The 23358-nt window shown below is 49.7% G+C and overlaps 1 protein-coding gene across 2 annotated transcripts in view; it reads right to left on the bottom strand.

Annotated features, from left to right (window-relative positions):
• Positions 1–23358, bottom strand: part of COLQ (collagen like tail subunit of asymmetric acetylcholinesterase) — a 67076-nt gene that overhangs the window by 8136 nt on the left and 35582 nt on the right. For both annotated transcript variants that reach the window (XM_081235960.1, XM_081235961.1), the window contains exons 3-12: positions 22729–22830; positions 18033–18077; positions 17677–17703; positions 15572–15643; positions 13717–13779; positions 13183–13209; positions 12477–12521; positions 11876–11911; positions 9171–9251; positions 4636–4741 (exon numbers count right to left, since the gene is read on the bottom strand). In XM_081235960.1, the coding sequence (XP_081092086.1) occupies positions 4636–4741; positions 9171–9251; positions 11876–11911; positions 12477–12521; positions 13183–13209; positions 13717–13779; positions 15572–15643; positions 17677–17703; positions 18033–18077; positions 22729–22830 (604 nt within the window). The remainder of the gene's footprint in view (positions 1–4635; positions 4742–9170; positions 9252–11875; positions 11912–12476; positions 12522–13182; positions 13210–13716; positions 13780–15571; positions 15644–17676; positions 17704–18032; positions 18078–22728; positions 22831–23358) is intronic.

Raw genomic sequence — 23358 nt, forward strand, 5'->3', positions numbered from 1 at the left:
ATGCCTGTTTTCACTCACCAGGGCGTGGCACAAAGTAGGGGCACAGTACATGTTTGATAACTGAATGAATGAATGCAGACTAACTGGAAAGGGAAGGTCTTCAGAAAAGACTAGAGGTCCCACTCCAGCTGGCAGAAAAGTGCTAGAGCCAGAGCCACCAACAGGGAGAGAAGAAAGAGAGGAAAAGATGGGCACTGAAAACAGAAATAAGTACCCCTCCTGCTGGGAAAATAAGGGGGAGCTTGGAGATCAGCCAGTCATTGGTTTCAGGTTGTATTACTGTATTGAGGGCAGTCAGCAATTGGGGACATGGTTTGCAGATCCCACAAGGGTGGGGAAAAAATGACCCCGGGGGGAGAGGTCTGGTCAGAACCCCAAGGAAGCAGCTGCAGCTGGAGGAGGAGACCCCAGCAGGAATGCCCACACCCTGAGCCTTCCTGAGCCAGTGGACAGACGTGTCCAAGATGGGGATGCTGCCAGCCTGCCGGGAAGGGAGGCTTGCCAGCATCTTACACCAAGTTATGGTCGCTCGTTCTAACAAGAAATACAAATACAATCTGGGAGGAACGCCAGTCTCATGCCTGGAGGGACAGAGACCCCACCAGCTCAGGAATGTCCTGGGGAGTTAACCAAGGACAGGAGAGCATGGGAGCCGCCTTCCAGAAGGCTCTGTGACCGCCAACTTCTCCTCCAGAACCACAGCCTCAGAGAGGCTCAGGAGTTTGTCCCATTATCCAGCTAATTAGTGGTGAGGCTGAGATTTGAGTTCATATTTGACTTAACACTATGCCATTCAAAAGACATGTGCCCGGGAATACTGATGCTCGCAGGAAGCTGGCAATTCCCAGGTACCACAATGATTCACTTATGCCCTGTCTGGGGTCAGGAAGGACTCAGCCAAATTTGTAATTTGGTTATTGCAAATTACATCCTAAAGGCATTTTGCCGTGGTTCCCTCCCCCGTCCCCAGCCCCTCTTTCTTGGTTAACCTGGGTAATGAGAAGCTCCTGCCGCCTCCATCTCCCCAGAACCGTCCCGCCCCCCAGCACCAGGCACCAGAAGCAGAGGTGGCCTCCAGATAAGACGACAGGATGTGGCAGGGAGCCTGCTTCCTGCCCCCCTCCCCACCCCCCGCCATCATTTCCCTGCCGCTTCCTCCCAGCTGTCCAAGGGCATCCATTACCCCTGCCTGCTTCCTGCCAGGCTGCACTGAAGGGCACAGCAACCCAAACTTCCCCAGGTCAGCCCCTCGGAGCTTGTCCAGCAGGCAGCCTCTCCCCCATCCCTGGCAGCCGGAGGACCCAGCTCTGCTGCATCTTTGCTCAGGGAGCCTCCCATCTCCACTGGCCGCTGCAGTGGGAGCAGGTCCGAGGGGTAACCCGGGAGAAGGCAGAGGAGCCATGGAGTCGTCTCCATGTCACCCCCATCCCACTCTGCCCCTGCAGAAGCTGCATGGCTACGTGGGAGGGTCTCGGGACCAGGAGTCACAGAGCAATTCTGGACCAGGAGTGGCTACCAGTCGGCTCTGTGACCTTGGGGAATCTCTGTGATCTCTGAGGCTCAAAGTTCTCCTCTATAAAGAGAAGGATGGACCAGACCAGGCAGTTTGACCTGGGGTCCACAGAGCCTGAGGATCTCCCAAGATGGATCGGGGGCAGGGGGTCTGGAGCTCTGGGAAGCAGTGAGCAGAATCTTGGGTGTAGGTAGACACATTGTTTTCCTGAGAGTGGAACTTCTTCAGGCTCCCAAAGGTAGTCTCAGAAATCGCTTTGGAGGCCTGTTCTGACTCCTGAGGATGGTCCAGCTGGTCCCGGGCACAGGAGGGTCTCTTTGAAATTCCTCCCTCTCCTTCTCTACCCATCCCCCCCAAAACATGTCTAAAGAGCAGGATTCTTGCCCCATTTTCTTCAGCAGCCTCACTCTGGGAGGCTCCCCAGAAGGGAAATGACCCAAAGGAAGGCACAGGGAGGGGACCTCAGTCAAAGAGCCGGCCCGCATCCTGCTTGGCTGCCCTGCGGTAATGCAGGTGGGACAGCCCGAGAGTCAAAGTAGACCAGGTGTGTGAGCACCTGCAGGAGCCAGCCCCATGCACCCCACCTGCCCAGCGCCATGCGGATGCAAAGCTGACTTGGCCAAGACCCTGCCTCAAGGACCTGCCATCTAGAAGGAAGAGGAAACACATCTGCAGAAAACAGTTAACAGTGGAGGGGCCGTAGCAGATGCAACGTGGGACTGGGGCCCAAGGGAAGGAGACTCATCCCGTTAGGGACCAAGAAGGCCTTATTGAAGAGAGGGCTTTGAAGGAAGGAGAGGAGTTGGTGGGGTGGACCAGAGCAGCGGTCCCCAACGTTTTTGGCACCAGGGACCAGTTTCCTGGAAGACAATTTTTCCATGGGGGGCAGGGGTAGGGGGATGGTCCAGGCGGTAATGCGAGCGATGGGGAGCGGCAGATGAAGCTTCACTCACTCGCCACTCACCTCCTGCTCTGCGGCCTGGCTCCTAACAGGCCTGGGGGTTGGGGACCCCTGGACCAGAGGATGACGGGAACACTATTTCAGGCCACGTGGACCCAGAGGGACTGTAGGAATATGCTCCAGCTCAACAGACAGCAGAGTCCACTGGAGGGCAGAGGGCACTGAGGCTGGGATCTCGGAGAGGATGGGGTGGTAGAGAGGGAAGGGGGTGGGCATACCAGGCTGAAAGACAAGGTGCCAGAGGACCAAGGAGAGAAAACAGGATTACGTTGGCCCTGCTACAGGGATGGGGTTAGCAAGACAAAACAGCGGGCATCTGAGGGAGCTGCTGAGGGTCTCCAGGCCCTGCCCTTCTCACCCCACCCCAGGCCCTAGGAGGGAACCAGGATTCAAGTCAGATACACAGAGTGAGACCGGTGAGGTCTTAGTTTGCTGAGACGCCCCCCAACTGCACGCCTCCTGGCTATTCCTCAGTTTTGTGAGCTCCTAAATACCCCAAGAATCAAGAGCATCCTTTCCAAAGGCAAAACCCGGGCTTCAGGCCACACTCCCAGTCTCTGGGGTTGGCAGCTCAGGGTCATGGGCTCAAGTGGAACGTTATGTGTCTGAACCAAGGAGGGAAAGGACTGGCTGGAAGAACCTTCATCCAGATCATCCAGTCAATGCAGGGAAACAGGGTCCGGGCATGGACACAGGGCCTGAGGTGCGTCTCAGTCCAGCTCCCCTAACAGTTAGAAATAAGGGGGGCAGGATAACTCGTCACAGTAATTGATGTCTGTTCTTCCGTTATTTTTTCCTCCCTGACTTCAAGGAGGTGGCAAGACTTTGTGCTTTCTTGCCCTTGCTGAGAAACAGGTACTGTTTGAAGACTTCTGCCTTCTGTTCTCAAAAGAGAAAAGCTCCTAAGGGGGCGGCGCTGTATGACGAGTGTGAGGAGGGAGGGGCTGGAGGACAGAAAGGGAAGGATCACCCCAGATGTGGGAGCACGGGGACCTCCAAATCCTGGAGGAGAGCCAAGGTCTCAGGAGGGACAGCTGTGGGGCCTTCCTGGGACAGTTGAGCCTTAGGGAGCAGGATTCTCAGGCTTGGAGACGATCTGGTAGCCAAGCCTGGCGTGAGGAAGGTGGTCACGTGTCTGACCGTGTGGCCTTGGGCAACAGGCATTTCAGAGGTGAATGGGGCACATCGAGGGCTGGAGGGACCTCCCGTGATGTTTATCTGCCATAACTCCCCAGGATCTTTGCCCCACGGTTCTGTGGCAGTTGAAGTGGAGAGAACCCCATTAATGCCTGAGATTGAATTTCCCTGGCATCCTAGCAGGTTGGAGTCTCAGAGCCAGTTTTCATTTGGTTTAAAGGATTAACAAAATGACATTTCTTGACCTTCCCATGATGTGGTTGTACACACTTCCCCACAGTGGGGAAAAGTGTGCTTTGAGATTTTTAAATGCCTTCATTTTCTTAAGAAAAAGATTAGAATAAAAATTTTGATTCCTTTCGTATAACTGAGGACAAAGAATCTTGCACTGTCAGTAAACAGTATTCTTGGACCTAGAGATACTGCGCTTATATAGATGATGTGCTGTGAAGGCCTTCCTCTGAGCTGACAAGCTAAATAAAAGGCTTAGCTCCTCAAATTAAACAAGGTAAAACAAGGTAGCAGTGTACCCGCACCCTCTTCAATGGTAGACTTTCGTTCCTTTATAGTGATTTCTTTCTATATTCGATGCAAACCTGTAAGGGCTCTTTTATAACACTGTGTTGTAAGACAGAAAAATGTGCAATGTCATCTTTACTTCTAGGTTTAAGAGCATTGCTTGGAGCCATGAAACATTTTTCTAGAAAAGGGTGTTAGTTGATGAAATACTTGCCTGTTATTTTTCACTTAAAGTGTAAATGACATCACCAATGTGATTTTTCTTTTCTTTTTCACTCCTCCATGTGTTCTCCAAAATGCCAAAACAAAGCCAGAATAGTGCTTATCTCTCTCGTGTAAAATTTGAATGGGCCTAATTGTGGATAAATTAGAAATATATTGAAATGCTTCAGGCATTTTCCAACTCAGAACACAAGGCAGGCCTCTGCTGACATCTCCCTGTGCTCTCTGGGAGGCTGGCCAGGAGGGCAACAGTGTGGATCAGGTGAAGCAGTGTAGCTCTTACCTGCAGACGGGGGACCCGGGGGGCCTGGGGCGCCTGGACGGCCAGGTTGACCAGAAGGCCCAGGTTTGCCTGGTGGGCCCATAACTCCACTATCTCCCTTCTGCCCCTGACAGAGAGAAAGGCAGAGCCCGTTATAAGAGCAGGACATGGCAAACCTCCTCCCCCATTCATCTCTAAATTAGGGACCACCTTGCACTTTGGAGCAAGTGCCAGGGGGAGGATGCAGTCCCAGAGGTCCTAGAGGGACCAGCAAGCTCCTAAAAACCTCAGGGTAAGTGACATTTGAGACAGTGATGGATGCATGCTTATAGACATTACTTTTTTTAAAAAAATTGAAGTATAGTTGATTTACAATATTGTGTTAGTTTCAGGTGTACATTGTAGTGATTTGGTGGGGTTTTTTTGGAGATTATATTCCATTATAGGTCATTACAAAATATTGAGTATAGTTCCCTGTGCTACACGGTAAATCCTTGCTGCTTATCTATTTTATGTATCGTAATGTGTATGTGTTAATCCCATACCCCTAAAATGCCCCTCCCCCCATCCCTCTCCCCTCGGGTAACAGTAAATTTGTTTTCTACAGACATCACTTCTTGCTCTGTCCTAGACACATAGCACCTGACAGTGAATAGGAACCAATCCAAACCACACCCCTCACTGGGCAGGTGAGGAAAGAAAGGCTCAGGAGAGAGCAGGGATTTAGGCCAGTCACCTGGCATCAGGCCTCTGCCTGCTCATCAGGACAATTTCTGTCTCAGCACAAGAGCTGTTCCCGCCCCGTGGCCTCCCGCTGCTCTCAGGATAAAGACCCGGTTCCTCACTGCAGCCTCCACAGCCCTGCACGGCCAGGCTTTCCACGCGTGTCCCAGCCTTTTGGCGTTTTTGAACTCCAACAGCACCATGCCTTTTCTTTCCCTTCTTGAGACTCTTCTCTCGGCCCCAAACCCCTCTTCCCACCCTTCTGCCTAGTTAACTCCCTCCCATCCTTCAACTCCCAGCTAAAATGCAGTTGCGGCAAAGCCTTCCTTGACCTTGCCTGACCAAGTCAGTTCTCCCTGTCATAGGCCCTTTTCCTTCACGGCCTTTATCCCTGATCATAACTACCACTGTTCATGTGGTCATTTCCTCTGTGTCTCTCCAGGAGACAGAAGCTCCCTGCGGGCCAGAATCTGTTTTGTTCACCTCCTTTCCCCAGACCAAATGGGGAAGGAGGAGAAGCTGAACACACAAAGCAGATGTAGTCTGTTGGCTCTAGGTCGAGAGATCTAGGTTTTCATCTTGGCCATGAGACCCTGGGTAACTCATGTTGTTGCTCTGTGCCTCAGTTTTCTCATCTGTGAAATGGGGCCAGGCAATATACACCTGCACAGGCTTGCTGTGAGGCTAACAGAGATCTCAAAGGTGAAAAAGTGGTTTGCACAGAATCGAGGGCTTTGTGGGCCAAGCTGATTATCATAGCAACTGGCTTGGTTTCATCTTTTTCCCACAGTTAGAAAAGTCCTGATTCTTAACGAAAGGCACACCTGCAGATATAGTCTTTCCACACAACATGTCCTCTTTGCTGTCTGCTTGGGGAGGGTTAAGAGCACACATCTCCCCCCAGAGCTGCCCTTAGGAATGACCCCAGAAACCAAGGCTGGCACACCTGTAGATCCTTTCCCCCAAGCCATTTGCTAACTGTCCACTCGTGCCCGGGCCCCGACCAGGACGGTGACTGGTGCCTGATGGCTTTGGCCTGGTCCCCTTCATACCCTTGTGCTGTGGCTACCTCGCCCACCTAATGAAATGTAACCTTTCCCAAGCCTGGGGAACAGGCAGGCCGGGCACGCCTTTCACCACCATGTGAGGGGTGACCTGTCGCCTTGTCAGCATGGCCCTGGGGGCGCTCTCGGCAATGTCCAAGGAGTTCTTAAACACTTAATGCTGGATCGTGAGGTCAGAGTTTGTCTCCAGTTCCACCCTCATGGAGGGAGTCTTAAGCCTTGCCTTAGAATTCCGTGAGGCAACCAAGATGGGTCCCAGATAGCAAAGGAAGTCACACTGTCTTAATATAGCCACAGCAAAGGCTTGTTCTTCTAAGAGCCACATCAGCTGGCTCTGAGCACAGGAAGTGCCACAGCTTGAAGGAGCTGGAAAAGCTCCTTGTTCTGACCTCAGCGGTAATCAGATGTTCTGCTGCTCAGCCATCTATTCAGAACAGCCTTGTCCCCTGTGAGCAGGACTCACTGAGCAGCGCTTTCCAGGAAAAGCATTCTTTATTCCTTTACTGCCACCAAGTCTGGTGATTCCCGTCAAGGAAGTTGTGTCTCCGTGACTGAAGATTTGTGTGATAAAGTCAAGAGCTGCTGTCCTGAGTCTGCCCGGGGGCCAGGCCTGAAGCAGGAGGCTGATGTGAAGATTGCTGTGAAGAAGCTGGTCTCAGATCTCCAGGTTCTAACCCTGCTTGGAAGCTGGCTTGGCTGGGGGTCCTGGGCGGTCAGGCCACTTCCCTGGCCCCTGGTTTTCTGGTGACTACATGCAGGGAATTGGGTCGGTGGTCTCTAAAGTCCTTCTGGATCTGAAGTTCTTACTCCTGGATCCCCTTCCAGATTTCTGATTCCAGGATTTGTGTTGACTTTCCATAACCTCCAGAGACTCTTAGCACCATGGCTCAACAAACACTCTGTATGTAAGACTCTACTAGGCAATTAATTCATGACAAAAAGAAAGTACCATGGCTCGCTCCCAAGGCTGACAAGTCCAGTCTCGGCTGGAGCACACTCGGGTGTCTATAATGTCTTTGGAGGAAGATGAGCTCATTTCCCTAACTTCTCTGAGCTCCCAGATGTGGTTCTGGTGTCGTTTTTAAGATTGCTCCGAATCATTCTCAACAGGGTCAAGAAAGAGCCTTCTTGGCTTCGGTCCTCACCAGGACAAGACAAACACTGCCCAAGGAAAGAACTAGATGACAGAAGCCGACCGGCTTCTCGAACCCCAAGCATAACACATTCTGGATGGAACGCAGCAGTAGCGGAGAAAACGATTTTTTTGAAAAGATTTTTCCTTTTTTTCTTCTTTTTCTGAGCCTAGTTTTTAGGACATTGGTATCTGTGGCATCGTTGTGAAGCCACCCGCGGCCATGCCACCAACTGTAAATCTTTAAAAATTAAACTGGAACTTTGTGACTTCCAAAGTCATCATGGAAGCTGATTCATCAGGGTGGAGTCTATGTCTTTCCTAAGTTCATTTCGAAAAGACCAGAATTGGCTTTGTAGTGTTACCGTGGTTCTGAATCCCGGTGCACATTAGACTCATGTGGGGCTTTAAAAACAACAACAACCCATGCTGCAGCCCCAGTTGTATCAGAGTCTTTGGGAACTGAGGCCTCGACATTGGGGAAGAGGAGAGGCATACTTCGAACCACCACCAGTGCACCCAGGGCAGGGAATCTGTATTTAATCGGCCCCCAAGATGATTCTGATGGAAGCCAGAGTCTGAAAGCCACAGATCTAGCCTAAGGAAAGAATGGAAATGTGCCCAAACACATTCACTTCTCAGCATTATTTATAATTTGGTTAGGCTTCTCTTGTCCAAGATATCTACTCTGGTTACTTATTTACCAAAATCGATGCAGAGATTTAAAAAAATGTTTAAGAGTAAGAGTGCTTAATGAATGCAGTAACAAGTTAAAATGTGTGTGCTGTGATTTTTAAAAATTTAGGATACAATAAGTATATATCGGATATAAAAGGAACAAACGACTAGAAAGTCCACGGAAGCAATAATACTGGAAGGAAGTGTACATACATGGTAACATGGTTGTACCTTGGTGTTAGGTCTTTAGATGATTTCCTTCCTAGTTTTCTGAATTTTCTGTTTTCTGTGATGATCATATATTACATGTATAATGGGAAAGGAGGTAAAAAGCCAACAGACTGGCAACCAAAAGAGTAAGGGGCACACATCTCATTCGAGCAAAGGGGAGAGGTTCTCTGAGGCCCTGGGGACAGCTCACATCACATGGTTTGACACAAGAGCCTGCTGACCAGGGGAATTCAGAATGAAAACTTTCCCTAAACTCTGAATAGTGCCAATAAAGGGGTCATTTACAAATGGGGATTTTGAGTGAGAGAAAGCACCCTATTGTTGAGACCCAGCAGATCCTTGAACAGCAGGAAAATATCTGGGCTGATTCCAGAACTCCATCTGCGTCTGGGGCACTGAGGCAAAAAGCAGGTTTTCTGGGCGAACGAGCAGACCTGATTTGCACTCCCAGTTGCCTTGGATAAGACAGACCTGTTCTTATGAACCGAAGACCCACTCCTGCCTCTAGCCTTGACACAGCTGGACGGGCATCCTACCCCATCCGCCTCTAACTCCCGCCTCGGTGGAGAGCCCAGGCGCCCCGGAAGGGGTGCTGCTACTGCCCCCCCAGCCCAAAGGGTGCTGGAGACCGTGTCCCCGCAACGTCCCTGACCTGTCCGCCCCACCCTGCCCACCTCTCTACACCCGCACCCCAGCTCAGGAGGTCCGGTGAGCCCTGGGATCCATACCTGCTTGCCTCGTTTTCCTGGTCTTCCTGTGGGCCCCCGGTGGCCTGCTATCCCGGGCTCGCCCTTTGGTCCCATTTCACCCTGGAAAGAAAGAGAAGCAAGAGAGGAATGAGGGCAAAGGGAGCAAGCTCAGCTCCAGGTCGATCCAATCTCCAGCCACGGAGCCTCTCCTTGTTCACTCCCAGTCTTTTCCAGGCAGGCTGCTCTGGGAGGTTGGGAGAGCGATGAGGTCGTGTGAAGGGAGAGAGGTTTTCCAAGGAAGAGGATGGGAAGGAGAATGTTACCGCGGGTGGGGAGGTTACTATCTGAGAGAGACAGCTGCCGGGCAGCACACATTTTGGCTCCTAAATCCCCATCCAGAGAGGCTAGGGTGGGAGGCGCCTGCATTTCAGTCCCCTGTGCCTGGGACACCGATGGGGGAAATGCCTTCCCTTAGTTGAAATTTTATGCTGTGCTTTGCTTTGTTTTTAGCACAAATTCAAATCTATGGGTTTCTGAACGACTGGACACAGTTTTGACAACTATCATCTCTGGGATGCTTCTGCTCACGTTATATATTTCCCCACTCTCAGTAAAACATTGGTTTGAGTTCCACCTCACTCCCGTTTGATTCAGATAAAAACTCTTAGTGGGAGAGATGTTCCAGACACATGTTCACACACTCAATCTAGTTATTGTAAAAGGCATGGAAAGCAGCATAAGCAACAGTCCTAATTGAAAAGCTCTATTTGGAACCATCGGAACCACGTGTACCAACTGCAGAGTTCCAGAGTTTAAGGCCAGCCTTTTGTAAAACCCACCTCTCCGTTTTGGTTCACCTCTCCTTCCCCATGTTCTTCCAGGATTCCAAGCCCAGTGGTGGCCTCTTCGGCTCATGAACCCACCCCACAGGGCATCCCTCCTACTCCCAGTAACCCCTCCATAGCCCAGAAGGCACCACACAAGCTAAGCTTAGCAACAGCAGCCATGAGAGTTTCTGTTAGGCAACAGCTGGTGCCCGTGAAGAGCTGACCCAGCCACTCAGACGAGGATAAACGCCCGGACGACTTCTCCCAGGGAGGCCAGAGGAGGTACAACACAATGGAAAATTCCAGGGAACACCAATACACAGTAAGGATCAAGCATAAAGCTCTGAAATTACCTGTTGGCTCAGCCAGTATAATGAATTTGTCAAGCTACCAACATTTTGCCTCACCTAGAATTGTCCCTAAACCTACGATTTCTTTCCCGTCCGTCGCGTCCTTTGGCCTGCTAGGATAGGGTGGATTCTCTGTGGCCATGGAGATGTTTGCATAATTTTCCTTGGCTGTTTAGAGGGAGCTCAGAGGTATCTTGTTTGGCTGGGAGAAAACAGCAGCATAAACAGCATAATTTTTTGGAAAAGATCGTCTGAAGAAAGTGTGGTCCTTGTCTTCACCAGCTGGAAGCATCTGGTGAAGTAATGTCTTGATCTAATTTCTCTCCAAAGACCTAATTATGGTCATCATATCAGCTCTGTCTTAAACAGGCTGCCCTGGGAGGGAGAGAGAACTCTGTATGGCAAGTCTAGTAAATGGTGCAGAGACCAGAGAAGCTGTCACACTTAATTTTACAGGAATGTATGTCCACTGTTGCACTGAATGAAAACCTAGACTAAGTATTTTAAAATAAAATTATTTGTCTCTCTTAATGTTTCCTTTCACTTGCTTATATAATTAATCTATTTATTTTTAACCCAACACTCTATGTAGGTAGCAGAGACAGAGTTTTTGACAGCTTTAGGCAGTGATAAATTATAATCATGTCGGATGATTGAAATTATTTAAATATGATCTACTGAGAGAAAGTCAGATAAAAATTGTTCATTCAAGTTTGGAAAATAAAATTTTAAGGTGAACTTGAAAACAATTTAGAGTTCTAAGAAAGCATCCCGTTTGCCTGTTTGAAGAATATCATGCTCTGAGGCTTAGGCAAAAATAAGTTTCCAATGTCAGTGCCTTACAGCATGAGGAACCACCATTGTGATGATGGTTGTCCTAAGTGATCATTCAAGCACCCTTTCTCTGACACTCCCCTCGCCACCCCCATAACTCTTCCCTAACCTTAAGTAAAAGTTTAAAAAAGTCTGTCACTCAATTGTCACTTTCATGGTTTTATCATATCTGCACACCATTCTATTGTTATTCACTGAATATTTTTTCTTTAAGTCAACCAAATTAACTCCTTATTTAAGTCTTGTCCCAAGCAAATCCCACTAAATACTTAAACAGATAATAAATTTACCTATCAAATAAAAAATGTTTTAGCTGTTACCCACTAAAATAACTCTGTGGGCCTCTGGCAGTGCATGTGCCCCCTTGAAGGAGCACTGAGCTGGGTGCAGTCAGCAGTGGTCTCAGACCCACTCCAGGGCCCTTGACCACTGCTGCTCCAGTCTGAGTGCCCGGGCACAAAGCTTTCTGCTTTTGAACAGTCCCATAGCCCTCTGACAGACAGAAGATGCAGGGAACGCCTCTCTCCACTCAGGTGGGGAATCCCTTCCTCCCACTGAGCTGGAGGGAGGTCTCACTGATGCATTCAACAACTTGCTCCCCTTTCAAACTAGAAACTTCCACAGCAAAACCCGCTTTTCATGCCTGATGAATGGAGAGGCAGACCTCTTTTCGCTGCACTTGGAAGGTCTAATTTGTTACTGAGACCTATTTTTACTACTTCTAGGTACTTACTTTCTGCCCCAACATTCCAGGAAGTCCTGGGAAACCCTGTGAAGAGAACAACAAACACAGTGACTGCCTCTGAAATAATGCTTGAAAGGGCTGAGGAAGAGTTTGGTCAGCTCTTCAAGATAAAGTCCTGCCGGGGAGGGTGGGAGGGAGGGAGATGCATGAGGGAAGGGATGTGGGAACAGATGTATATGTATGACTGATTCACTTTGTTATAAAGCAGAAACTAATTTAAAATAAATAAATAAATAAATAAATAAAAATAATAAATAAATAAATTAATTAATTAAAAAAAAAAGATAAAGTCCTGTCAGTCAGCCAGTCAGTCAGTCAGTCAGTCAGTCGGTCAGTCAGTCGGTCAGTCAGACAGCCAGCCAGCCAGCCAGCCAGCCAGCAGTCAGCCAGTTGGTCAGTCAGCCATTCAGCTAGCCAGTGAGTCAGGCAGACAGACAGACAGTCAGCCAGTTGGTCAGTCAGTCAGTCAGCCAGTCAGTCAGTCAGCCATTCATTCATTCATTCATTCAGCCTGTCAGCCTGCAAGTTGGGGGTGGGCAGGGGCTGCCACTTCTGTTGAAGTTTATCATTTTTATGCAATGCCCATTACCTTTTCTCCTTTGGGACCCAAGTCACCCCTTTCACCTCTGGATCCCTAGGAGGAAACCACAGGAGAGAGTCAATGAGTTAACTCCATTGGGGGGGAGGGGGGCCTGGAGCATTTCAAACTGAAAGCTCCATAGGTCAGCACCCTCACTTCCCAGGCAAAGAAATAGGCTCAGAGGTTAGGAGACTGGCCCAGGGAAGGCATGCTTTGTGAGATAAACTTCTATTTGGACCTCAAAGACCTCTACACTAATAAAGGACAACCCACAGAAAATTCTGGGTCCCAGGTTTTCTCTTATCCTCTAGGAAATTTATCCCCAGGGTCTGGCTGGGTTTTTTGTTTTTTGCTCCGTTTTTGACAGACAAGAAGGTTGTGTGGTAGAAGCTTGCTCTAAGGACACATCTTCCATTTTTGTGCAGCACCCCATGCCAGCTGTGTTCACACTGCACCTAGCACAACTTTCAGCTCTCACTGTCCTGCCTGAGGGGCCTTCACCTCCTCCGGGAGGTCCTCCTTAACCCACTTGCCCTGGCTAGGAGGCCCCTCACTCCTGTCTCGCAGCCCATTGACAAAGGACAGGGTAATATCTAGGAGTTGTGGCTGCAGTCGCTGACTAAAGAGACCCCTGGGCCCATCCTCTGCTCATCACAGACCCCAGACCCAACAGCCCAGACCAGGCTCTGGGGAGCCATCAGAGATAAGCACCAACCTTTTCCCCTCTGGATCCAGGGTAGCCCTAAAAGAAAGCAGAAGGTGAATTGACAATCAGCCCTGTAGGACCTTTGGGTTTGGTGCAAGAGCGGAAGCCATCCCTGTATGTGGTGGTGAGATGTGTCTCCACATTGAGCTGCACATTTTTTTGGGGGGGGGGGTGGGGGAGTTGCAGCAGGAAATACAAAGATGTCCCTGAGGGTTGTGTTTAAACCCGGCCTAAAAAGAACACTGCTTTTCTTACTCTCCCAAAGGCCCGAACAAAGGTTTCCATCTGCTTTGTTGTCCAGAGGCTTGACCCTCGCTGCCCAAGATAACGGCAGGACTGGCATCCCTCTGCCCCTGTGTCCCAGGACACGATGTCCCCCAGAGGGCTGGTAAAGATAAGCACACTCTGGCAAGGGGCTCTCCAATATCTGTGACAATCCCCAGCCCAGGACGGCAGCCACCCAGTCCCCACTTTATAGACATCAGCTGCTCCAGAACCTTAGTAAGAAGACCTGGAAAAATCTATCTGGACCAACACACTGACCTTGGAGCCCATTGGTCCTCTTGACCCTGGCAAGCCCATCATCCCCAGGTCACCTTTTTCACCCTGTGGGAATCAGAAGAAGGGGGAAAAAAGACCTACAGTGACATTTCCTAGAGAAACTGAACCAGGAAAGGCATGGGCAAGATCAGGATGGAACTGGGGACATTGGGGCTGGCCTGTGAATCTGAGGACCCCAAATCCTCCCTTGCTGGCTCCCAGGGGCCCAGGACTACAGGCTCCACACTTCATTCTGGTACTTGACATGAAACATAGAATGAAATTGTCCAAGGTAGAGCAGATCTTCAAACTAAATGCTCACTAACATGTTGTAAATTGACTGATGTTTGATCTTCTCCCAGAGGAGGCTGGGAAAGGGAGGGGGAGAGAGCATGAAGGCACTGAGGCCTCAAAGGACAAGGTATCTGCACCCCCCAAAAAACTACATCTGCTCTACTCTTTGCATAGTGAGGACCTTTCTGATGTTTCCATATACTGTTACCCTAAGTTTGCAGCCAAGCAGAGTGAACATCAGCCTCTGGGTGTATACTACGGAGGCAGGGGACTAGGATTCATGGGTGGGATCTGTTACCCCTCAGAATGGTTTACAGTTGGAACTCTCAGTGCCCTTTGTGCTAAAAAACTTTAACCAGCGCTAAACAGTTGAAATATAAGGTGAACCACATACTTAATATTAAACTTGTTTTAGAAGTCACATTAAAAGTAAAACTAAACAGATGGAATTAACTTTAACAACATATTTTATTTTCTCTAATTAATTTAATCTAATTATCATTTTAAACATGCCATCAATGTAAAAATTATTCCTGAGAGGTTTACATTCCATTTTCCATAATAAATATTTGAAATCTGTTGTGTATTTTACATTTAAATCACATCTCAATTCAGGTGCTAAACTTTCATCTAAAATACTTGATCTATATTTAGATTTCAAAAAATGTATAGTTAAAAAAGCAGATTCACGTACTCAATTTACTCCAAAATACTTAAATATTTTCAACTAACTGAATTGAGTACAGGTTTTTAAATTCAAACTTAAATTAATTAAAATTAAATATTCAGTTCCTCAGTGGCACTAGGCATGTTTCAAGGGTTCAGTAGCCACATGTGGCTAGTGGCTGCCATATTGGACGGCTCAGCTCTATACAGTGGATTTTTAAAGAAATATCCTTGGGACTTTTTCTAAGAGGACTGGGAACAATTTTCTATCCTCAGAATAAATACAGCCAATAAGTGAGTCAGAGCAGACAGTGACATTCACCTGCTCACCCCTGACTTCTGCAGGTCAAAGTTCTGAGTCGTGGCCTCTGCACCCAATAGCCTATGACCAAAGTGTGTAAAAAGACATGGGTGTGGATGTATTAGCTTTTCCTAACCTGTCTGAGGACGGGGATTTCACCAGCATTTGACAATCCCTCTGTGAATATAGGATTTCCGTTGTTCCAGCCCCCAACTCCCACGCCTTCACCCTCCACCCCCTGCCCAATTAGCATGACAGGCCAACAGCTTTCCAGACACAAGCCCCTCTTGCATCATCTCAGGGAACCAAAGAATTGCACACTAACTCTCAGGACAAAGGAGGACAGGGCCCCTGGGAAAGAGGCGGCAGCCCCTTGTTTCTCCTCCCACAGAAGCTGAGCTGTGGGACTGACCAAGGTCTTGCAGTCCAAGCAAAGGAGGAAGTGTTTACGGACCTCGGGTCAGTCCTCAGGCTCTCTCCTTCCTCCCCATCTGGAGGAAGTGAGTTTCACCGACTATGTGCCAGGGGCCTGGGGAGCCGCCATCTTCTCCCCTCCAGTTCTGATGCCACTGGAGCCCTGAGAGCTGCCACACTTACCCTGGGGCCTTCAGGGCCGGGCCAGCCAACAGGCCCAGGCATGCCAGGAACACCTGGGGGGCCAGGTCTGCCCTTCAAAGACAGAGAACAAAAGTCAGGACAACTGGGTTTGTTTCTCTCCCTCTAAAAACACAGATTTGCCTCTGTGGCCTAGAGGGGAGTATGGGGCCTCCAAGCATGGCCCCAGGACCCTCATCCCCACCCTCCAAAGACTGATGGCCTAGAAAGTTGGGCCACTCGGGTATGAGTTTAAGCCCTTGGTGTCACATTATGTCAACACACAAGATTGTTCTATTCAAGAAATGGAAGGTGGTAGGGAAGGGATTCTAAACTTCTTGGTTCTTCAATTGTTATCATCTCTACCCACCCACCCAAATGTCCCCTGCATTCCCATAGGTTCTCCCCAAGGAGACAACGTAGGAGGGGAGAGGATTATGTTTGGAGAGCAGCAGCAGATGCTGGGGGTACTCCCTCAAGTTCTTTCCCCCCTGCTCAGCATGCCCATTTCCCAGGGGCTACCTTCTTTGCTGTACCAACACATTCCTTCTTACAACCTGCAAGTGTGGGTTTGCCGGGGGCAATTGGAGCTGCCCAGCAATTGATGTACCTCCACTTCCTGCAGTCAACAGCCTAGCCCCCTTACATCAAGGTAAGGCAGGACAAATTCTCTGGTGCCGTTCACACTCCAGAGCTCCCCTAGGGATCAGACTGAATTTGGATGTCATCTGATACCACCCCACGCTGGGTTTCTTTCCCTGCCCCATCTGGGTATCCCCTCCCCTCAGGCTCCTCTGGAGAGAGCTCCCTTAATCATTAATTCACTTGCACATGGCATGGACCATCTCTGTCTCTGTGTCTAGGGAACCCAACATAAGCCAAGGAGCTATGGAAGAGTAAGCCCTGCAAGAGAGCATGGGAGCGGGCTTCCCTGGTGGCGCAATGGTTGAAAGTCCGCCTGCCGGTGCAGGGGACAGGGGTTCATGCCCCAGTCCGGGAGGATCCCACATGCTGCGGAGCAGATGGACCCGTGAGCCATGGCCACTGGGCCTGCGCGTCCGGAGCCTGTGCTCCGCAACGGGAGAGGCCACAGCAGTGAGAGATCCGCGTACCAGGAAAAAAAAAAAAAGAGAGCATGGGAGCAGCGACCTGGGGTCTATGTTGACCTCTGTACCCATTGGCTAGTTTCAGTTAGCCAAGCTGGAGATGTGGAAGGCCCAGCCCCTACCCAGACATCACAGGTGCTGGCATGTGTACTAGTTCCTGTTCCTGCCTTCCTCATCCACGGCAGACATCACTAATCAATCACGGCCCTTGTTAGTCCTGAGCATGGAGACGATGGCGGAATCCTCCCAGTCCAGCACTTCACTCGACCACTGGGCCTTGACTGGAGTGGTCAGCTGTGCCTTAAAGGGTTGGCACTTTGCCTTACAAAGGTCTGTTTGAGGCTCTTATTGATAGTGAAAGTATTTGAATAAAACATTTAACTGGGAAAATAGTAATGTATATTTAGGACCAGAAGCATCTTTCTTGGCCAAAGTTTTGAACCTCCTTCTATATCACCAAGACCTACAATTTCAGTGCCAGCATCCACTGACTACAGCAAGCGGCAGGGGGTTTATTCCTTCCTGACACTAATGAGAACCTTAATAACATGTGTTTGGTTTACTGAGTCCCTGTGTCCTGAAGTAACTCCCATTTATTTCAGCTGGGCCTTAAAGCAAAGCCATTTGTTTCTGTCTGACACTTTATTCCACTTTAATCAAATTGACAGTGAGAGTCATTTGGTGCCGCTGGCTGAGGCCTTGGAGGGTTTCTCTGATGGATGGCAGGATGAGGTGGTGTGAGGCTGGGGGAAATCTGGCCAGGCTTGGCAGCCTCTGGCAGAAGTCCGAATGCCACCAGCAGCAGGCTGCAGCTCCTGACTGAAAAGTGGGCAGAAAGATGAGGTCACTACTGTCCTCATCAGGATGGCAGTGCTGTCATCAGCCATCCGGGTATCAGGGCTGCGGAGGTGCGCGGCTGGTCCCCACCCCTAGAAGTGCACACACTCACGCACGCCGAGCACAGCTGCCCGCGTAATGCTGACAGAACAGCATGGACCATACCTTCCTTCCCGGTCGGCCAAGCTCCCCCTGTGGATGGAGAAGACAGGTAAGCAGAGGCTGCTTTGGAGGAAAAGTTCTGGAATCAGAGGGCTTAAAAGGGCTAATGAGAGGGCATGCCCATGCGGCTTGGTCACCTGGTGGTTCACAGCACCCCCGCCACGTCAGGGGGCCCCCCCAGATGCACCAGTGGGGTCCCACACCTTCAGCAGCCCAGTCACCCCGGAGCCCATCCTCACGCACTAAGGCAGGATTAGCACATGCTTTGAAATCTGAACTTGAAAACCCTCAGTGGCGCCCCCAGAAAACAGGCTGGAACTACCAAGGAGAGGTGGGGTGAAGATACAGGTGATTCGTACCTTTTCTCCCTTTGGTCCTGTCTTGCCGGGAAGCCCAGGCGGGCCCTACACGATCAAGATAAGAAGTGAAGAAAGCATGCATGAGCCCAAGGCGGGCCGGTGGGAGGGAGCCAAGGCCGGGAGGGGCTCTTGGGGCCCTAGTTCCTCAGCAGCCTCGTTCTCTCTGCAGATTCAGGGCTCCAGGCACGGCAGGAAGGACACTCCACACTCTCCAGCCCAGGCCCCCCCTCCCTAGGCCGCCTCTTCTTGCTTTCTCTAGGCTGTTTCCAGCAGCACCATTATTGTAATTAATGGTCACACACCTACTCTCTGTGATTTTCATTTTCTCCCTGGAATTCTTGGGTTGCCCGAAACATCCTGAGTGCTTGGTGAGAGCAGCTAAAGAGACGTGAAGATATGCTATTTGCTGACAACGAGATGCTGCACCACCTCTCACGTCTTTTCAGCTGCTCTTCCCAAGTTTCCCTGGGGCCCAGACAAGACGGAAGTTAGGCTTTGCTCGCAGGAGCAGCTGACACAGAAATTCCCATGGTGGATCTATGGGTACCAGGTACAGCAAAAGTCTTCTGTTTTAAGATGTGAAGAGTACGTTTTTGTCCCACGGCCCGGCCACGGGAGCGGGGCGGAGTCCAGCTCAGGGACTCAAGGGCCCGTCGCACTAAAGCTTGACACCCCCTACGGCAGGACGCAGTTGCCTTCAGCGTACGCGCCTATGAAATGCTCAGTTGGCCAACTGTCTTCCAAGCTCTCCAGGACAGCAGAGAGGAAGCCACCAAAACCCCCAGGCCACCACTTCATCCCCAAGGTCTGCAGGTAAGCACACCTCACACAAAGCCTGTCTGAAACAGGATTTCTATGAGGCTTGTCCAAATGATCAACAACCCCTCAGCCAGGGGTTCCTAAGCCTCTCTGCACATTAGAAACCCCTGGGGATCTTTTAAAATTCCCGAGGGACACAGGCATCCCAGGGGATTCTAATGTGCAGAAAAGTTTGGGAACCACTATCTCTGGTTTATTCTCCTTCTGTTTTAGGGACGGGAGGAGGGAGAGTTTCAGTTCCATTCTTTTTTCTTTTCCAAGCCTCACTTTTTTCCATTTTCTTGAAATGGACTAGAAATATGTATCAGGCCGTTGTGCTCTCCCTAGCTCAGCGCTTCCCAAACTTTGATGTGGACTGATTTCCTCTGGGGGGTCTTGTTAAAATGCAGATTCCGATTGAAGGGTGTGGGATGGAGATGGGGAGGGTGAGATTCTGCGTTTCCAGCAAGTTCCCAGGTGATGCCAGTGTTGCTGGTCCTCACACTGTGTCCCCAGAGTCGGCAGCACAGCCTCGGAGTGACACACGTGGGATTGCACGAGGTTGGAGGCATGCACATGGGGCTGGAGACCGCAGTCTGGGGGCAGCAGGGACACCCTTCCCATGGGTTCGCTGTGGGTTCTGAAACTGAGCGGGGCCTGTGGCGGTCCCAGACACGGAGGCCTTTTTTTGTCCCGTTTCTTTTTTTTTAACATCTTCATTGGAGTATAATTGCTTTACAATGGTGTGTTAGTTTCTGCTGTATAACAAAGTGAATCAGTTATACATATACATATGTTCCCATATCTCTTTCCTCTTGCGTCTCCCTCCCACTCTCCCTATCCCACCCCTCTAGGTGGTCACAAAGCACGGAGCTGATCTCCCTGTGGTATGCGGCTGCTTCCCACTAGCTACCTATTTTACATTTGGTAGTGTATATATGTCCATGACACTCTCTCACTTTGTCCCAGCTTACCCTTCCCCCTTCCCGTGTCCTTAAGTCCATTCTCCATGTCTGCGTCTTTATTCCTGTCCTGCCCCTAGGTTCTTCAGAACTTTTTTTTTTTTTTTTAGATTCCACATATATGTGTTAGCATACGGTATTTGTTTTTCTCTTTCTGACTTACTTCACTCTGTATGACAGACTCTAGATCCATCCACCTCACTACAAATAACTCAATTTCGTTTCTTTTTATGGCTGAGTAATATTCCATTGTATATATGTGTCACATCTTCTTTATCCATTCATCTGTCGATGGGCACTTAGGTTGCTTCCATGTCCTGGCTATTGTAAATAGAGCTGCAATGAACATTGTGGTACATGACTCTTTTCAAATTATGGTTTTCTCAGGGTATATGCCCAGTAGTGGGATTGCTGGGTCGTATGGTAGTTCTGTTTTTAGTTTTTTAAGGAACCTCCATAATGTTCTCCATAGTGGCTGTATCAATTTACATTCCCACCAACAGTGCAGGAGGGTTCCCTTTTCTCCACACCCTCTCCAGCATTTATTGTTTCTAGATTTTTTTGATGATGGCCATTCCGGTGTGAGGTGATACCTCATTGTAGCTTTGATTTACATTTCTCTAATGATTAGTGATGTTGAGCATCCTTTCATGTGTTTGTTGGCAGTCTGTATATCTTCTTTGCAGAAATGTCTGTTTAGGTCTTCTGCCCATTTTTGGATTGGGTTGTTTCTTTGATATTGAGCTGTATGAGCTGCTTGTAAATTTTGGAGGTTAATCCTTTGTCAGTTGCTTCGTTTGCAAATATTTTCTCCCATTCTGAGGGTTGTCTTTTCATCTTGTTTATGGTTTCCTTTGCTGTGCAAAAGCTTTTAAGTTTCATTAGGTCCCATTTGTTTATTTTTTTTAAATTTCCATTTCTCTAGGAAGGGGGCCAAAAAGGATCTTGCTGTGATTTATGTCATAGTGTGTTCTGCCTATGTTTTCCTCTAAGAGCTTTATAGTGTCTGGCCTTACTGTCCCCTGTTTCTTGTAGGCAAGCCTCTATGACCTTCCCTGAGATCCAAAGGGTGGATTCGAACAAAGGAGGAGCAGCCAAGAGACCACCTGAGGCAAGACTAAAGGGACCAGAGAAGCTCATCAAGATGAGGAGATGAGGTTAAAGGAGGGCAGGCCCTGCTCACACCCTAATCTTGTCAGAGACCCCACCCTTGAACCACTGTTATAAAACTCTTCATCCAGTCCTCTGGGGTTGGGACACACAGTTTTGAGGGCATTAGCCCGCTGTGGCCCCCTTTGCCTGGCAAAGTAATAAAGCTGTCCTCTTCTACTTCACCCAAAACTCTGTCTCTGAGATTTGATTCGGCACCAGTGCAGGGAGGCTGAGCTTTCAGCATCGTTTCTCACGTGCTATCACTTGCTGTCAGCATGGACTTCAAGGCTGGGAAGATAGAAGTCCCTCCAGAGCTGACCCTCGGGTGCCCACCATGCCTTTATGCGGACTCCCCAGCCCCTCTGTGGCAGCTCTGGTCCACCTGTTTTCCTCATTGCATTCAACAAATATTGATGGGGAAGCTCTACACCCTGGGCACTGGTGTGGGCTGGGCACACAGCATGAGCAAGGCGGGCAATGTCCCTGCTCGCAAGACCAGGGGTCAATTTACTGGTTCTGTAAGAAGCCAGATAGGAAATATCTTAGGCTTTGGCTCTGATATAGCAATTCTGTCACAACTACTCAACTCTACCAGTTAGTGCAAAAGCAGCCAGAGACGATAATATTTAACTACAAAAAAAAGCCAGATTGGACCCCTGGCCATAGTTTGCCAACTCCAGCCATAGAGCTGACATTTTATGGAGGGGAGACCAAAGAGCCTAGGAACAAAAAATAAGAAAACCATAACAACGTGAGCAAACTATGCCGAGAAAGAAAATAGGTCATTGGGTGGAGAGTGATGGGGAGGGTACTGCCGGAGGAGTGGCCGAGCAGACATGTCTGAGGAGGTGGCGGGCACACTGAGTGCTGAGGGACAAAGGAGCTGGCCGTGGTGAAAATCAGAAGGCAGAACGTGCCAAACAGCCGGAGCCACAAGCCTCAGGGTCCTAAGGCTGGAGCAAGCTTCGGGGGCTTGAGGACTCAGGAGGTGCACTGTGGCTGCACTGAGTGGGCAGTGGTGGTCATTTGAGCTGATGCAGGAGAGAACGGGTCCCCGCGTGTGGGGCTTTGCTCCCAGGGTGAGGAGTTTGTCTTACTCTTCATCCCGTGATGGAAAGCCACAGGAGGGGTTCCCAGGAAGGGTGACATAATTCCTCTTTCCCGTCCCCATGGCAGGCCCAGACCCCAGGCTGAGGGATGTTCCTCCTCGATGGACCCCCTCTCCCAGGCCAGCCAGAGGGGCCAGGAGTCCATGAGACAGGGTCTCTGGAGGGTACTCTTTGTCTGCCTAGAAAATCCTTTCTGTAGCATTTTGCCTGCTTCTCACTCTTACTTGAGCTTTGGTGGGGAAAGGTGAGCTACGTGGTGCCAGTATCTGGGGGCCAAACTGAGCTCAGGGTAACAAGTTCCCTGTTACCTCCATTTTTCTGGCCTGAATGCAGGTACCTCTGGGTCCACTGGTGGGGTCACATTGTCATCAAATGTTTGTCTGATGATAACTATAATAATAACCACACCCGTTATCACCACTTTGGGGGGTGCCCAAGCGACCAAGCAGCTCACTGGGTCACCCCCCCAAATCCAGTACTGTAAGGGAAGTTATTTATTCCCATTGTGTGGAGTAGGACGTCAAGGCTGGGAGGCAGACTCCCCCAGAGATGAACCAGTGTTCTGTCCAGGGCAGGAAGACAACCCCATGTCACCTGAAAAGGGGCAGCTCTGTCCAGAGGGCATCCCTGCTCTGAACAGAGGACAGCGGGGTAGGGCCTGGGGGATGCACCGACCTGGGGCCCCGGAGGCCCGGGGGAGCTGAGCGACCCTTGCACGCATGGGGGCCGTGTGGTCTCCAGTTCCAGGACGAGATTCTTCATGTCTGGGGAGAGAAGCTTCAAGGCAAAGCGACACAGGTTACAGGTCAGACTTGGGGGACAGAAGAATGGTCACCTCCTGGACACAGACCTGTTCTATAGCCCAGCCCCTGAGGCTGGCGTTTCCCTGACACCCCAGTGGGCGTCTCAAGAAGGAGACCTCTGGCTCCCCAGTTTCCATTCTCTCATCTGCTCTGAGACGAACCTGGTTTGAATGGATTACAGAGAGATAATGACCCCTCGGATGGAGTTAGGAAGCTCACTCAGGGGCCTTTTATCCAATGTCCAGGACAGCACCGTCCAAGAGAAATAAAATGTGAGCCACCAATGGGAGACACCTATATAGTTCAAAATTTCCTGGTAGCCACATAAAAAAGGTAAAAGGAAACAAGTGAAATTAATTTTAATAAGTATTTTATCTTACCCAATACATCCCAAGTATTATTATTTCAATGTATATTCAATGTAAAAAAATTACTGAGATATTTTACATTCTTATAAAATGCATCCAATGTGTATTTTACACTCAGCACATCTCAACTGGAG

Source organism: Mesoplodon bidens (genome assembly GCF_964165515.1).
Source record: "Mesoplodon bidens genome assembly, chromosome: 5".
NCBI classification, from domain to species: Eukaryota; Metazoa; Chordata; class Mammalia; order Artiodactyla; family Ziphiidae; genus Mesoplodon; species Mesoplodon bidens.